We start from the raw sequence: 18,500 nt of genomic DNA on the forward strand, positions 1-18,500 counted from the left end.
ATTGAATTTTTTCTCTTGCTGGTAGAATTTTATCCTATCCCCTTATGGGATTAAAGGTAACAATTTTTCCACTTTGCAAAAGGGTTTTCAAGCTATGTATATCTGGATACCCTGGTGACGAGTTGTTTTGTCAGTTTATATTATGCACAATTTAAATTCATTTTATTTTATCTTGAAAAATGGCATCGCTTTCTCGCGGAAGGAGAAATATGGAATAAATCGCTGAGAAAACTTCCTTCATTAAATGTGAAAAACGTGACATTGGTTAACCATTTAAATGGTGATGCAGGACGAATTTTATGGTGGTTATTCCAACATGCCGATCTAACTCAAAATTGAATAGGACTTCACTCAAAATTGTTAAAAGTGGGAATACTAGGTATATTCCAAAATTATTAACTGGAGACATTTTCAGTGGTAAGTATACTATTCATCTATTTGTAAACATTGTTATGCGGTGACATAAAATCTTTGAGGTCGCTTGATGTGACAGCATAAATGTTTTCAACTAAATCAATAGTTTTTAAACTTCAATTTCACTTTAATTCAAAAGCACAATGGTTTGTTCTATCGTGGCTACCTTATGGAAATCCTGCCCAGATGAGTAAAATAACAAACAAGTATTATTTTGCCCAGTGCTGAGATTTGTCATTGTCATTGACAGACATTCGCGCGATATTAACAAAATTGTTCATCACATAGTCACTGACAGACTTGATTCTCAAAAAAACCTTCGTCAAAATCTCATTCATTTTTTCGTCTGGTAACAAGAAGTGTAATTGAACATTCTGTGTCACATTAATGTTATCCAAACAGTTCCGGACGTAGATGCTTGTTCACATAAACGGCTCCATGTAATTGTGTTGCTCAAATCATTTAATTTCGTTAAAAATTGAGTGAACATAAAATTCTACACATGTTCGTCGATGACAGCATTGTCATTGATAATTGACATGGTTTGCCTTGACTGTGACTGTTAGCTCAAATGAGTGACCAAAGCAGAATTGTCAATATCACCGTGTAGTGTTGAGATTTTGCAGCACTGATTGTGCCATCGTCATTGATTTTTCACTACAAAACCTCAAAACTACCTACTACCATCTGGTCATATCTCAAAAACTATTTGTCCAAATCATTTGCCCTTGGAAACATATCAAGTAGAAGATTTGAAGTGTGGTGAAAATTTGAGCCTAGAATATTAAGAAATAAAAAATCTCGCCCATGGTGAAAATATGGAATTTTTTACAATTTGGATAACCGGTAGTCAGACCGAACTGTAGTTACTATAACAAAAACAAAATGTGGGTAAACCTACAACAATCTACATTTAAAAACCTTTAAATTTACGTTCTAAGATCAAGGAGTAATTTCTTCTGAAAGATGAAAATTTTAAAAATCTCAAAAATCAGAAGGATCTAGGCATTTCAGAGCCAAATCAAAAAAGGCATTTGTTGACAATGCCAAAATAAACGTTTTGGCCAAGTTTGGTTCAAATCGGTGACATCGACCACAGGTGGTGTACCCATTTGAGCTAAAATGACCCATATACTTAGTGTACAAAATTCGACCTCTGTATTAAATTCTATCAAATAGGGTAGATAACTACTTCGACCTAATCGCCCAGTTTGGGCCTATCGAGCAGAAAAGAACATATAAGCCCACGATTTCGGCGTTAACAAAACAAATCAAAAGCTACCGAACGAAGTCAATAAGAACGTTTGATATGAATGTTTGCACCCATTATTCCCAAAAACAAAAGAAGTGCTTCGACCGAATCAATTTTTATCTTCATCCGACAGACCGAAGTAAGTTCAATGGCGCTTCAATGGCGTTTCAATGCATTAGGCCGAATTTAGAATTCGTATGCCGAGTTTGTGGTCAAGAAGTAGTGTTAGATTTTTAACAATATCTTAATAATTTGTTTCTGTTTATCAAATCTTGCGGTACTTATAGAAAGGTAATTAAATTTAGAAGGCATTTTCAGTAGAAACATTATTTTTGTGAAAAAATCTGCTTGAAAAATAGAGGCCCAAAATTAGATCTAAGCCCAACTGTTGCGTCCACGGCATGGCGAAGGGTCGCTGCTCACTTATTTAATTTATCGCATATTACAACTGGGTATACCTATGGACGCAACGCAACAACAACGACGATGTTATCCTCCTTCTCATTCTGTAGGAAGAGCCATTGAGATATGCTTGATGATACGGCTATTCATGTCTACTTTTAACGTTTCAAGGAGTATGTACGTCTACGAAGGGCAACTTTCATTCATCAAAACCGGCCTACGAGCAGTTGAAAAGGCTCTTCTGAAACTGTTTGGCCTTCATGCTTGCGTTATTATTATTGTTATTATACTGTAACATCGTTATGATTATCTATAGACAAATGTCCAATCTATTGGATCTGAAAGATGCGAATATGTGTGTGGCCATGGAGCCAAGAAGAAGCGCATGAGTCCTCTCTCTCTCTTGGTTCGTTCGCTATCTGATAAGATGGCAACAGAGTTTTGATGAGGGGGGAGGTATGATGGGTATGTGAAGAGCTTCAAGACCACATCTCGTGTTTCATCTCTATATATTAAGCAAAAGTAATCTAATATGCATCTCACAGAATTCTGTCTGCTTTTCCTACATAACGGCACACCCTTCTCGGACAAGTGGGCTGCTGCATCAAAACCGGAGTATCAATATTCTACGACCACATTGAATTGATTGTACAATAATCAAATTCAGTCGAGTACGTCCGGACGTGTAGGAATTTAATATGTTGCTTTGCACTTCAGCAGGCTCATATTTCACATAATGGTACGTTTCGGGTCAAGCCGATTAGACCTTCGGGGGGTGATTAGAATTTTTATCCATCATGGGAGACTTTGATTGCAAATCCAATTAGCAGACCCTTTTTGCACATGCACCGATTTTTAATATAACTGAGATGAGCATCCCAACCAGAAGGAAATAACAATATTATTGAACCTTGTTTTATTTAGTACCACCGATTTATGCAACAACTGTTGTTACAATTTAGATTCCGCATGTATTACTATAACTTTATTGCTTTTTTCTACACCGTGTTATTCACTCGGGTACCCTGTCGAGCACATAACGGTAAAAATAATGAGAATTCTAACATAAAATCTTCTACCTATGACGACAAAATTAAAACAAACTTTAGTTAGAAAAATATCATGTTTCAAATAATGCTTGCTACAAAATTACACATTAGGGTAAAAACTAAATAGGGTATAAACTGGTCTTTTAAATAAAATTTTCGGGTAAAATATTGTTTTGACTGTTTTCCTATTTTTAGATCGTCATAATAATAATAAAAAAGTAGCTCTTGAAGAAGCTTTTATTAACAGATTTAAACATTAAGAGTGTCCGAAGAACGATCGTATCATTAACGAAGGACTACGAGATTGTTGTTGGTGTTCAATTCAATAATAATTACTAAATTATGAACTTATAATAGTAATTATAAAATCAACATAGGTTCCATTCAATATTCATAGTTTTGAAATTAGGCGACATTCACTATAGTTAATTGATGATACAATTATCAAAATTCAAAACTCAGTTCTAACCCTTTCAAAATAAGGTTCCAAGCATGTGCTGTTGGGGCACCGATTATCTTCTTCCGCCTTCGGCAGCGTCTGGATCCTCATCACTCGAAGGGTATGGGTTGGATTGGGTTCCAAACTGGGCACAGCCAAACTCGGCCTCCTTTTCTGAGGTTTCTTGTCCACAATCAGGAATGTTGAAAAACACTACATTTATTTATACATCCGAAACATACAGGAAAACACTAAATATATTTAACTTGTACTTATTCTAACATTTATTCTTAAAACTAATTCAAATCAAACGAGTTAAAATCCGATCACACTCGGTGGTTGAATTGTTTTGACGACAATAACCCAGACAGGTCATCATCCTTCCGTGATCGCTCTCTTGCGATTTGTTTGGGTCCTGGATGAGAGTACACTGGACTCGCTTTTTACGTGGTTTTTTAAATGGATTTTGGAGTTTACGCGGGTTTTTTTACGTGGATTTCATAATTTACCTAGAATTTCAGCGAATCTCATTCCGCTTTATTCAGTTTGAGTCATAGGTAATTAAATCACATACTTGGAAAGTCGATTTTTTTTATATAAATGCAGGTGTTTTAGAGAGTTGAACTTAGTAATTTAGAGGATCACAAAAATAATCGGTGTAAACAAATTTTTATTCAAATTTCGAGTGCTGTAACTTCGTCAAATATAGATCGATTGTTATAGGGTATTATTGCTTCAAATTGATTGATCTACAACTTTTTAAAACACTGCATTGGTCTATCTCAAGTAATAAAAAAGTTTGTATATTTAATTCTCCAATTTTATGGATCACCCTGATTTCATTAGCATACAAATATCGACCTTGTTTAGAACTTTTAATGGCGCATGTTTTTGCTGTAGACTTTGTATTTCTATCTTTTATGGCTCATGAGCTATGATTTTTTTTATCAAGCAGGTTAGGTTGGCTCCTAGAAAATCGGCTTTGTTTAAATATCTGTTCGTAAGTTCATTTTTCGTAAAAACTTCGTTCTAGACACTCTTTTTAGGACGCATATTTTTGCATAAGCAACTAACTTGCTTCCTCTTTCATTTGCAAAGTTAGGCCTAGTTTTTGCTGAAATATATATGCATTTTTAAAAATTAAATTAAATGCTTTGAACAAAAAACGCTCTCGCAGTTTTTTCACCAAAAATGAAAAAAAAAAACGATCTTTCAAATGAAATTAAAAGTTAGAAAATCGTTTTGCTTGATTTAAAGATATTGATAATTATCTAGCAGTAATGTAAGCAATTTTTTTCGAAGAAATTCTCTTTTAACTGTCTAATAAAAAAATATTAACCTGGTTGCTGGAGCAAAAGTATTCGTCACCAATAGTTCTAAATGTGTCCAAAACAACGTTTTTACGATAAATGAACGTATGAAAAGATATTCTAAGAAAACTGTTTTTTAGGGGCCACCCTGACCTGCTTGCTAATTACGTCAACACTCCTGATGAACCGAATTGTAAGTAGTGAGTGGAATTACAAACCATGTGGCATAACCCAAGTTTACGGAATCTCATTTTCGCTGACAGATGCAAAAGTCATAATGATAAATCTTTTAACAGTTCAAAGCATATCCTAAGATTATGTAGTTGGAACCAGTAGGGTTGCCCATTATTCAAGTGATAAGTCAATTAAAAACTTTTAGTTTCGTTTAGTATGACAAAATCGAGCACTTAGTTGTTTTACTCGAATTAAGTATAAAATCAAACGATTTTCTTGATAGATTTCAGTTAAGGCATGGTATTACCAACAACCATGCCTTAACTGACAATCTATCAAGAAAAACGTTTGATTTTATACTTAATTCGAGTAAAACAACTAAGTGCTCGATTTTGTCATACTATAGTGCTATATTTGAGCGGCAACGATAATGAAACGTTGTTGTTGGTTGCAGCAAATACTTAAATACTTTACAATTGCCACCCACTAGCAAGGCATGGCTTGCATATATGTCTAAGCGTTGAAAGCATCAGCTTTGTGCTAATCGTAATGAGCACTTTACGTGATGAAACAACATTTCACCATAGGTAAACCCATGGTAAACCCTTGGCAGGATCAGACCAGACTGATACCGGGAATGAATACTACTAGGCACATGAATCGCCACCGGTAAACAAGCAGAAGCTCTTGACAACGTCGTTACAGTAATCCTACATATTTATCAACCATATTTGCATAATGGATACCTACATTTAGTATGGCGGTGAAGATTATGCTTGACGGCCGAGGAAGGGTGGGATAACCGGGACAATGGTTTAAAAGGTCAGCGTTTGAGGATAATTAGGGTGTGTGATGGTTATAGGCGCCAACTTCTTGACAGCTTGACGCGCAAAAGTTTTGCAAACTATTATGGGAATGTCGAATTTTCTGGTTATGTGCCATTTTATGAATTTGATTGTCCTTTTGGTAAGCTTACCTCGTCTTTTCCTTTCATCACACACATTTTGATGTCATCCTCCGATGTGTACCACACTAATCGCGTCTGCTCGCTGAGATCGTATATGCTGAGATTGTACACGATGTTTCTGCAATAGAAAAGCAAGAGGAAAATGAGTTTAGAAATCATTGGAAAAACTTAATGGTTCATCGTGTAAATGGGAACATTTAGAGATTCAGGAATGACAATCCAGGCTGCATCCGTAATTGGAGTGGTAACAGAATAGTCCACACGTTTTCTCTCTTTATTGCCGTGTCATCTGCTATGACGAAACAAAGAACACACTCACATGTTTCCGGTGCCAATAAGAGGCAACCGTATATGGAGCATCACGGTGGCACCAACCAACCACCTCTCAAGTAAAAATATCACTCGTGAAGAGATAATAAACAGTACATTGAACACGCATAACTGCTAACATGTGTGCAACATATTTATTGTCCATTGATTTATTGCTCGAGTGTCACACGTTTCAGTATGTGCTACTGGATGGAGATGGGGATAATGGGATATAGGTAAGGCTAAAATTGTGTCACAAAAATGTTAGTCAGTAGTATTAAATATGTTGTGATATAAGAATGATTCGTATAATCTTATAATTTTTATGTGACCAGCTCCAGGACCAATAGGATAAAAAATGATTTGACCTTCTCCGATTTGCATGAAACTTTGCAATCATTCACAGTTTTGCAAAAATTCGGCCATTTTGTATCTTGTGATTTTTTTGAAAAAAGAAATAGCATGGCGTCTTTAACATTTTTCAATAAATCGCAGCACTAAAACGTCACGTCTGAGACAAAGTTGTTTAGAAATGTAAAGTTATTCTGGGAAAAAATACACCGTATTTTGTTTTAAATAATGTTGAGTAAAAATTAAAAACTAAAATATCTCAAAAAGTATATCTTTAATATTTACATATTTTTTTTTAAATCTCATGATAAATGCAATCTTTAGGAGTATTTAAAACCAAGGACACTCGAAATTGACTACAATCGTAGAACATCAATAGTGCAAAGTTTTATGCCAATCGGACAAGGTCAAATTTTTCCGAATCGGTATATTGGCGTGAACTGCCCATGTTACTTTAATTTCAAACAAACTTTGTTTCATCAAATGCACTGCGCCTAGACAATTATCTCAAGAAAGGTTTAATACTAAAATATTCATACTGTAAAAACTTGCTTGTGCGCTACAGTCCATTGTAAGAACAACTATTACATTTGTTCAATTCTAAAAAATAAAGCAAGCATCCAGAAAGTAATAACTGAATCATAAAATCATTATATCAACTTCGGTTATAAATAACAAATCTTAATATAATTTACATAACGTTCTATGGGAACATGATATCTTTCTTATGTTGATACTATGCTAAAATAATACAGCATCGTCATGGCATTGTGTCTGACTTGCGGTTAATGAGAAATGACGTTAAATGTAATCGCAAGTCAGTCGATTTCTATCAGCGCCGGTGGTGTAGTGGTAAGCCTCTCACCCCAAAAGGCCTGGGTTCATTCTCAGTCGGCGCCGCCGGGATTTTCAGAGGCATAAAATCTCTGATTACGCTTTCCTTCGGAAGAGAAGTAAAGCCGTTGGTCCCCGGTTCATGAGTTGATGGGTCGATAGGTAGGGTCTAGGTGTGGAAGTTGCCTCCCTGGCGTCGGCAGCATTGGTACTCAGTACGGAAAACAAGATCGACGCAAAGCAAATCAAAGAAAAAAAGTCAGTCGCACTCAGATATTGCCAATGACACGATATTTTATCTAATATTTTTTACTAAACATAGATGGATTCTATCACGTTTATTTAAAAAAATATCCCTCAAAAATAAAAGTAAAATGAGAAACCCCGTAAAACTTTTGAGCGCCTTTTTCTCATTTCCATTTTTTTACAGATGGGACCGACTTGCGGTAATGGACAGTTTAAGAAAAAAAGGAGGCTATGTATAACATTCTTTGGCAAACACGAGACGAAGGGAGAAGCGAGGGTTGATAAGGTGTAATCTCATTCAAAGTTATTTAATTAATATCTTCTATTACAGTGGCACTGATGGTGTAGTGGTAAGTGTGACTGCCTCTCACTCCAAAATACCTGGGTTCAATCCCAGTCGGCGCCGTCGGGATTTTCAGAGGCATACAATCTGTGATCACGCCTTCCTTCGGAAGGGAAGTAAAGCCCGTTGATCCCCGGTTCATGAGTTGATGGGTCAATGCAGAGTTGCGACCTATCACAATCACGATCGTCAAACAGCTGATGGTAGTAACGCTTTGTACATTCCTACCAATGTGCTCGTCGAAGCTCTCTTCATGACCATCCATCAAGTTGACGAAAGAAGTTAAAAGCAACTGGTGAATGTCGTCTTCGGTTGTGATCCATCACCGATCTGGTCATTCCCGACAATCACGACACTCATCTGTGCTCGTTTTGAAGCAGTTCCTGCTTTGATTGCTTATGTGAGTGTGTTGGTGAGTGAGCCCAACAGCTTCTGTTTAATGTTGTCTGCTTTGTTTGTAACTCACACAGTCGCGCCTGCCGAAACGAACTTGGAATGCGTAGGCATTGTTTTCATTTTCTTCTGTCGTTTCGCTTTTTGTCATGATCGTACTGCAGAAGTCTTCACTGTTTTCGTTGTGCTTTCATCATCAGCAGCGAGTGTAACGTTTTGCTTGTGAGCAGCGACCATTACTGGTGATTGTTGTTTGCCATGGCTCTACCTCTCACTGCGTGACAAAACGTTCTGTCAGCGATAGTTGGTTGATGCGAAGACGAGTGTCACGTGAGTGTCATGATATTTTGCATCACTGGTCAATAGGTAGGGTCCAGGTGTGGGAGGTACGGAAAAGAAGGCCGACGAAAAAAAATCAAGGAAAAAATGTCTTATTTTATAATTACGTCTCATTCCACTGCGTCCTAGCAAGAAGTACGGTCAACTTAGTTCGCGCTCCGCTATTTTGGAAGTTTTCTCGCTATTCGCTTGATTTAAATTGTCAGTTTTTTTCTCGCTTAGAGTTCCCAGCTAAATAATTAACTAAAAGTGAGTTTTTTTCTGAGAAGAAAGTGTGTTTTCGGCATCATCGGAAGGAAAATTGTTTTTACGATTGCCAATTCGCCAACCATTTTGCGCACCATCGGTGCGTGGTAACGCATACCTGCACACGGATCATCGTCATCGAGAGTCAGCATCTGCCTCCGCATTCACACCGCTCATCTATCATCGTGTGTTCAGCTGAGTGCCGACCCTCACATAAGCACACACCAACGAAGACCGCCCGCACACGCTGATCGAAGATCATCCACGCTGCGTGTCGCTCCGCTGCTGCCGTTTAAACTCTCGGTGATAGTAGTATAGGATTATCAGATAAGTTTTTGTTCTTGTTTCTCTCTTTCGCCCACAGTTAAATTTTAAGTTTGTGTTCTGTGTTTGTATTTTTTTTGTGTATTGTGTCCGAGTGATTATCGTTTCAGTGGTAGAGCGTTTTTCGCTCCCACTAGTACGGCAAAATGGACATTTTGTCGCAAGACGAAATGGACGTTTTGTCGGAAGATGACACCACTTTGCCACGCGATGGCAAGAAGGGTCGAAAACGTACGTCATCTCTCCCTGGTTCATCGTCTCAGTCTGGCAAAGGACAGGCTCAGATAAACCCCCGATCGCGAGCCTATCCAGATGACTCGACTGGCCCATGGGTTGTCTACTTTCAGCCCAGAAACAAACCTTTGAATGTAATGCAAATTACTAATGATCTGACGAAGCGATACTCGGCCGTGACTGAAATCACGAAGGTTAGGCACAATAAACTTCGTGTCTCCGTCTCTAACCTGAAGCAGGCTAACGAGATTGCTGCCTCCCAGCTCTTCACGCTCGAGTACAGAGTTTACATCCCAGCTCGTGATGTGGAGATCGAAGGTGTGGTCACCGAAGCGAGTCTGACCCCCGAGATCTTGGAGAAGCAGGCGGTTGGCCGTTTCAAGAACCGTTTGCTTCCTCCGGTGAAGATACTGGATGTCCAAAAACTGGGATCAGTATCTGTCAGCGAGGGTAAAAAGAGTTTTACCCCCACAGACTCGTTCCGTGTGACCTTTTCTGGTTCAGCCCTTCCTCACTACATCGAGCTGGGAAAACTTCGACTACCTGTGCGTTTGTTCGTTCCCCGGGTCATGAACTGCCAAAACTGTAAGCAGTTGGGCCATACGGCCTCCCACTGTGGCAGCAAGGCACGCTGTTCCAAATGCGGAGAGAAGCATGGGGATGACACCTGTGCAGCTACCGCACCAAAATGCGTGTACTGTAAGGGAACTCCTCATGGTATCTCGTCATGCCCGGTGTACAAACAACGCGGGGAGAAATTACAACGCTCACTTAAGGAACGTTCCCGGCAGTCTTTTGCAGAAATGCTTAAGACGGCCACGCCATCGACCAACGACAAAAATCCCTTTTCTCTTTTGTCAGATGACGAGACTGACTCTGACTTGGCTGAGGAGGGAACTTCTTTCTGTTTTTCAGCACGGAAACGAAAACGCATCCGTTCGCGGAAAGCTGAGAATGAAGAACCCCAAATCAGCTTGCCCAAATCAAGGAGTGGTGGAAAAAAGGAAGTTTCTACTCCTCCTGGATTCAGAAGAACTGACTATACCCAGGATTTTCCACCTCTCCCGGGGACATCCAAAACCCCTGATGTCCCATTTTTAAGAACAGAAGCCCCTTCTTCATCTGGGTTGTTCTCATTTGATAAAATTGTGGACGATATTCTCAAGTACCTGAATATTTCTGATCCTCTCAAAAGCATTGTTCTGGCAATGCTTCCTACTGTGAAGACCCTCTTGAAGCAATTGACATTGAAGTGGCCCCTCATTGCAGCAATCATTTCCTTCGATGGATAATTTTCCAAACGAGGTCGGGGATTTGATCACTATTCTACAGTGGAATTGTCGAAGTCTTATTCCTAAATTAGACTCTTTTAAGTTTTTAGTTCACAATAATGATTGTGATGCATTTGCTCTTTGTGAAACTTGGCTCTCTTCAGATATAGATCTTCCTTTTTATGATTTTAACATTATTCGACTGGATCGTGAGGATTCGCGTGGAGGAGGGGTACTTTTGGGGATCAAAAAGTGCCATTCTTTCTATAGAGTGAATCTTCCACAATCTACAGGTATTGAAGTTGTCGCATGTCAGGCTATTATTAAAGGTAAGAGCCTTTGTATTGCTTCTGTTTATATTCCTCCTAGAGCCGTTGTTAATCGAAAACAACTTTCAGATATATGTTCAGTACTTCCTGCTCCACGGTTGATTATGGGAGATTTTAATTCCCACGGTACAGGCTGGGGGGAACTGTATGATGACAACCGTTCTACTTTTATATATGACCTCTGTGATAACTTCAATATGACAATTGTTAACAATGGAGAAGTAACACGTTTGGCTGGACCATCTTCGAATGGAAGTAAATTAGACCTCACACTTTGCTCTAACTCATTATCGTTGGATTGCACGTGGAATGTGATCCAGGATCCCCACGGTAGTGATCACTTGCCGATCAAAATTTCGATTGCCAGTGGGTTCAATCCGCCGGAATCCGTTAACGTCGCGTACGACCTCACCCGTAATATCGATTGGACAACGTTCAAGACCGCGATAGAGGAAGCCGTGTCGTCGGTAGAAGGGCTTCCACCGTTGGAGGAATATAACTTCCTCTCCAATCTGATCTTGGACAGCGCGCTTCGAGCTCAAACTCGGCCGGTTCCAGGAACGTCTTTGCGTAGGAAACCTCCTTCCCCTTGGTGGGACCACCAATGCACTGAGGTTTATCGTAAAAAGTCCGACGCGTTTAAGCTTTTCCGGAAACGTGGAACACCCGTGTATTTCGAAGCGTACTCGGCTCTTGAACGCGAACTCAAGAGCCTCATCAAAGCCAAGAAACGCGGATACTGGCGGCAATTCGTGGACGGATTATCGCGTGAAACGTCGATGAATACGCTTTGGAACGCGGCGCGAAGGATGCGTAACCGGTCTTCGAACAACGAGAGCGAGGAGTACTCAGATCGTTGGATTCTCAAGTTCGCGCGAAAAGTATGTCCTGATTCCGTGCCGGCACAGATGATTCCTCGCGAAACGACAAATTCTGTAGACGAGATCAGCCAGCCTTTTTCAATGCTGGAACTCTCACTCGCGCTCCTTTCGTGTGGCAATTCGGCTCCGGGGGCTGATAGAATCAAGTTCAACTTGTTGAAGAACCTCCCAGACGTCGCTAAGAGGCGCATGTTGAACTTGTTTTGTCAGTTCCTGGAGCTCAATATTGTTCCGGATGATTGGAGGCAAGTGAGAGTTATAGCCATTAAAAAGCCTGGAAAACCCGCTTCAGATCATAACTCGTATCGTCCCATCGCGATGTTATCGTGCATTCGAAAATTGTTGGAGAACATGATCCTTTTTCGCTTGGACAAATGGGTTGAGACGAACCACCTACTCTCAGATACTCAATTTGGATTCCGTAGGGGCAAGGGAACGAACGACTGTCTCGCGTTGCTTTCCACAGAAATTCAGTTGGCTTTTGCTAAAAAAGAACAAATGGCTTCTGTATTCTTGGATATCAAGGGGGCTTTTGATTCAGTATCCGTTGAAGTCCTTTCAGACAAACTCCACGCTTGGGGCCTTTCTCCATTAATAAATAACTTTTTGTACAATTTGCTGTCAGAGAAACATATGAGCTTTTCTCATGGAAACTCTACAGCTTCTCGATTTAGTTACATGGGTCTCCCCCAGGGCTCATGTTTAAGCCCCCTTTTGTATAATTTCTACGTCAGAGAAATTGACAATTGTCTAAGTGACAACTGCACGTTGAGACTACTTGCAGATGACGGCGTAGTGTCTATGACAGGGCCCAAAGGGGTCGACCTGCAAGGACCCTTACAGGATACCTTAGACAATTTGTCTACTTGGGCTATTCAGCTAGGTATCGAATTCTCCACGGAGAAAACTGAGTTGGTCGTTTTTTCTAGGAAGCATAGCCCAGCACAACCAAAGCTTCAACTTTTGGGTAAACCGATCACTCATTCTATGTCCTTCAAATATCTTGGGGTCTGGTTTGATTCAAAATGCACCTGGAGATCCCACATTGAGTATCTGAGACGAAAATGCCAACAAAGGATCAATTTTCTCCGAACAATTACCGGAACGTGGTGGGGAGCTCATCCGCAAGATCTTCTAACGTTGTACCGGACAACGATTTTATCGGTTTTAGAATACGGTAGTTTTTGTTTCCAGTCGGCGGCTAAAACTCACATCATCAAACTGGAACGGATCCAGTATCGCTGTCTTCGTATCGCGTTAGGATGCATGCACTCGACTCATACGATGAGTCTCGAAGTGTTAGCGGGCATGTTGCCACTCTTTGATCGGTTTTCGGAATTATCCCTCAGGCTCCTCACCCGTTGTGAAATTATGAACCCACTGGTGATTGCAAACTTTGAGAAGCTTCTTGAGCTCAAAAACCCTCAAACTCGTTTTATGTCATTGTACTACGTGTACATAACACAGGATGTCAGCCCTTCACAGCATAATCCCTATCGTGTTTGCTTCTCCGACTTTGACAGTTCTGTTCATTTTGATTTATCAATGACGCAAGAGATTCGCGGAATCCCAGAGCATCATCGTTCCATGATTGCTCCGTCAATTTTCGCTGCAAAGTTTGGCCAAGTTGATTCCGCAAGATCGTTCTTCACAGATGGATCACTAATAGAGTCGTCCGCTGGTTTTGGTATTTTTAACGAATTTCATAGCGCCTCTCGAATGCTTCAAGCTCCTTGTTCCGTATATGTTGCTGAGCTGGCGGCAATACATTATACGCTAGAAACGATCGCCTCACTTGCACCAGATCATTATTTTATTTTTACGGATAGTCTCAGTTCTGTCGAGGCTATTCGCTCTATGAGGCCGGTAAAGCACTCCTCGTATTTTCTCATGAAAATACGAGAGCTTTTAAGTGCTTTATCTTTAAGATCTTTTGTCATCACCTTTGCATGGGTCCCATCTCATTGCTCGATTCCGGGCAATGAGATGGCTGACTCACTTGCTAAGGTGGGCGCTATGGAAGGCGATATTTACGATCGACAAATCGCCTACGATGAATTTTTCTTCATTTATCGTCAACAGTCACTCGTCAGCTGGCAGAATAAGTGGAGTGAAGGGAGTTTGGGACGATGGCTATATTCGATCATCCCTAAGGTGTCGAAGAGTTCTTGGTTCAAGGGGTTGGATGTGGGTCGAGACTTCATTCGTATGATGTCTCGCCTCATGTCCAATCACTATTCGTTAAACGCTCACTTGTTCCGTGTTGGGCTGAAGGACAGCAGTCTCTGTGAATGTGGACAAGGTTACCAGGACGCAGATCACATTATTTGGTCTTGTGCTGAGCATCGCGGAGTCAGATCTGAACTGTACGATTCCCTTCGGGCTTGAGGTAGACAACCTAATGTTCCAGTTCGGGATATTTTGGCTAGACGCGATCTGGAGTTTATGAAACTCATATATGTTTACTTTAAGAATATTAACATTAGATTGTAAGTTTTATTAACCTTGTGTTTAGTTTGTATTTTGTATGTGTGTGTGTATTTTTTTGTAGATTTGTTTCTGTAATAATTGTATAATTACAGAGTTGATATAACGTCGATAGGATTAAGTATTTGTTTTAGAAATAGTGAAATTTTTGAATCATAAATTATATTCCAAATCTCCTTTTCCCTCTCCCGATCCAAACAATTGTCATCCACTAACCTCGAGAAGACCGCGAGTAATCGGTTCCAATCCTTTAATTTTAGATTTAAGACATTTATAATGTATAAAGAAAATGATAACTTGGCTCTGTAAAGTTTATTCGAATGAGCCTGTACAAATAAAGCAATTAACAAAAAATAATTACGTCTCAAACAGAATAAGTACAGAATGAAATTTTGTTTCAAATGTCTTTCTAAATTAAGACAAAAAATTGAATCTTATAATCAGAATTTAAGTCTTGCTGAAAATATCCGAGCTAAAACTAACCGAACCAACTCACACCAAGCATACAATATACAATGGTCGTTCGCAAAACAGCAAAAACCACAGTTAAAATACAGAAAAGGGTCTAAGTCAGCGCGCGAAACAGTCAATTCAATACGTCTTTTTCATATGAATATGAACTTTCCATCTGCCTCATCATTCACTGCCTCGTGAGAGTCGGAATGATTGAAAAGTAAACGAGTCACTGACTGCCGAGCACTCAGTCAGTAGCTCAGTCAGCACGTTTATTCTTCAGTGATGGTACCCAACCCCTGTTTTGAATGACTGAGCGTACATTTTCTATGGAAAAATGCCTCAATTACATGCTGTGTGAGCGAAGGCAAGCGGTATGAGTTGCCTGTTCGTGAGTGACTGTATGTTTTTGTTGGCTCTTTCATTGCCTCGTCCTTTACCGTTTGGTACAAACTGTCTGGGCAGAGAAATTAATTGAATAGAACAGTACTTTCACACTCAGCCTAATCATTCAATAATTTTATGCTCTAGTCTAAATTTAACCAGAAATACAATTTTCTTTAATTTAATTGATCATATCATTCGAGTTGCTTGCAATGACATTTCCGACCATTCCAAGTACTAAGCAAAGTTTTGAGCATAAGGTTTTTCATCTAGATTGTCGAGATAAGAGGGTTTATTTGAATTAATTAATCTGAAATGTATTGTCTCATTACTTTCAACACTCTGGTAGATCTACAAATCTGCTTCAATATGTGATTATTTAACTATTATGTGCATGACGGGGTACCCGGGTACTCAGCACCAATTTGAATAACACAGTGTAGAAAACCATATCTCTGTGCCCCTACGACCGACGATCGTTCAAATTCAGGTACAAGAAGATATTCAAATGAAATTACATCCCCCAAAGCAGTTAACAATGTTTTCCAAACCGGATCAAGCCTTGTGTTACAAGTGGATAATATAAAAAATGATAACATTTTTTTCTATTGCGTCAGTGCACAGCTGGTGCAATCCTACTTCGTTGTGTTGAAATTCGCATCAGATTCAAACACAATCAATCAAAATTGCACCAGATTTACCTTCATTTGCCTAGAAATTTCTAAATAATAATAAAAACAATTATACAAACTCTTTCCACGTCCCGAATGATGTTTCAAAATGAGCAAAAGCTAAACTCATCATACGTACCTAACCGCAACAATAGATCACGCGCGATTGAGGTTATCTCGTCAGGTAACACACGGGAATCAAGCACAATGATAAAACATTTAGTAAGAATGTGTTTGAACTGGAATAATTTCACCAAATCCGAATGAGCGAAATTGATCGGATTCATACATTACACCACCGTTGCATTCACTTGATTCAGAAATAACGGAAAACAACCCAGAACTCGTCGAACATAATGATTGTTTACTTTATAAAACGGACACTGTATTGTTTATCCCAGATTTGTGAAGATTATGGCAAAAAAACTGTAATGCTTAAATTATTGATTTAAAACTCAAAACTTTCCAATGAACACTCAAAGTAAGTCGTGACAAAAAAAAATAAAAACATTGTCAAAACACATAAAAGGTATATTCTATAAGTATGTCTTTTTTTCTGTCGTAAGCAAGTGAGTATTTTTTATTTACTTTCATGGCTCGTGGATGATGGTTAGTTAACACTACTGACTGTCATATACATAATAAAAAATATACTGAAATCTAAAACTACGTTACGATTTGTTCTCCAAGAAAATAGAGCGGTAAATTTTCGTCGCCGTAACTCACGTCACGTGACATGTGAAAGTCAAAAACAGTTGCAACTCTGTTGAATAATCTTTGAAGACCAAAAATAGCGCTATGCATGCCGTAGTTAGTTATAGCGAAGCATGTGATTGTTTCGCAAGGACCTAGACTGCACATTGATGTTAATTTGTTCCGATACAGCTGGGCAATCAACTCGATGCTACGCAACGTCTACAAACATTAGAGTGTCGCGACAAGTGTTGAGAGGTACAGGTGTATTATCGAACAATGTTCCTCATACGGAGACAGGCTAGAAGGATCACGCCATGGTTATCGCCAAAGTGCATAGTGAATGAATCTGCGTTGAACTGACTCGATTCGCTCAACTCCATTATGATAAAAAGGGTTCCAAACAGCTAAGGAACTGTATGTCGATTTAAGGCAGTACACGTCAGTGAAATTCTTAGCTATCCTCAAGATAAATCCCAATGATCTGGAGGCTTTGTCTACCATGAAGTAAATGTGATGTTTGAACGTCAGTTGTGAGTCCAAGATAATACCCAGGTCCTTCGCGTGACTTACTCGTCCAATTGAAATACCCAGGAGTGTGTAATTAAACTTTAAGGGCTCATTTTTGCGAGAGGAGGTAATTATTGTTTGGGTTTACTGTCATGCGGTTCAAGTCACACCTGAATCTATCAATCTGATTTGGTAGAAACATAGCGTCAGCATGAGTTTGAATCTTAAGAAAAATCTTAAGTTTATCAGCGACAGACAAACGAGGTGTCTCTAATACAAAGTTCACATTGTTGAAATAAATTAGGAAAATTATTGGCCCGATGTGACTTCCTTGAAGAATACATGAAGTTGCTGGGAAAGCGATCGAATTACAATCCTCAATAGACACACTGAGTTGGCGCTTGACTGGAACCAAGATATTAGACATCCATTAATCTCTAACCGATCCAATTTAGCGATGGTGGTAACGTGATTGATCTTGTCAAATGCTGCTGATTCACACTGCAGGTTCTGCTGGTACTTTCCTCCAACCGATTTTTTCATCCATTTGCTTGGCTAGTACACTCAGGTCTTTTTTTACACGGGGGATACGGTCCGTGTAAAAAAAAACCGTGTAAAAAAAAACCTACGAGATTTTGATTTTTCGCATGCTTAAATGTTTTTAAAAAATCGGATTTTGATGCCATTTGTAATTAAAGCATGATATGGTCCATATAGACATATTTTAAAAATTTCTGTATTTACACCAAAAATTGTGATTTTTTTTTAAGTATGCCATTCGATTACAAATAGCTTGAAACGGATAATGTGATTGGAATCAAGTCGATAGGTTGTATCGTTGTCGAGAAATCGTTAAAAACGTACCGTGTAAATCGTGGAAAACCGTGTAAAAAAAAACCGTGTAAAAAAAAACCGCGTAAAAAAAAAACCGTGTAAAAAAAGACTTCAGTGTACTTTCCTCACCAATCCCGGTCACTCACTCCAATCAGCCAAAGGCAAAGTTCAAACTAACATGTGTTCGGTATCTCAGATTTCGTTTGGTTGGGGCGAAACTGATTTTTTTTTTTAAATAACAATGTTATTCTGCACAGCAAAAAATAAATTTTAATGTTACATCCAAGAGGATGTTCTTCAAACATGTTGAAAATCTCATGTAATTTTTATGGCCACAACAATAAACAAATGCAGTAAAAGC

At 39.1% G+C, this 18,500-nt stretch overlaps 1 protein-coding gene across 5 annotated transcripts in view; it reads right to left on the bottom strand.

Annotated features, from left to right (window-relative positions):
• The window catches only part of Sema1a (semaphorin 1a), a 464,598-nt gene that overhangs the window by 106,717 nt on the left and 339,381 nt on the right, over positions 1-18,500 (bottom strand). For all 5 annotated transcript variants that reach the window (XR_010517657.1, XR_010517655.1, XR_010517654.1 and 2 more), the window contains exon 4: positions 6,017-6,125. Coding sequence is in view for 1 of the 5 variants with exons in the window: in XM_065222649.1 (XP_065078721.1) it covers positions 6,017-6,125 (109 nt within the window). In the remaining 4 variants the exon portion in view is untranslated. The remainder of the gene's footprint in view (positions 1-6,016; positions 6,126-18,500) is intronic.

Source organism: Ochlerotatus camptorhynchus, unplaced genomic scaffold (genome assembly GCF_037179485.1).
Source record: "Ochlerotatus camptorhynchus isolate MF236.1 unplaced genomic scaffold, CSIRO-AGI_Acam_v1.1 ptg000176l, whole genome shotgun sequence".
In the NCBI taxonomy this organism is placed as follows: domain Eukaryota; kingdom Metazoa; phylum Arthropoda; class Insecta; order Diptera; family Culicidae; genus Ochlerotatus; species Ochlerotatus camptorhynchus.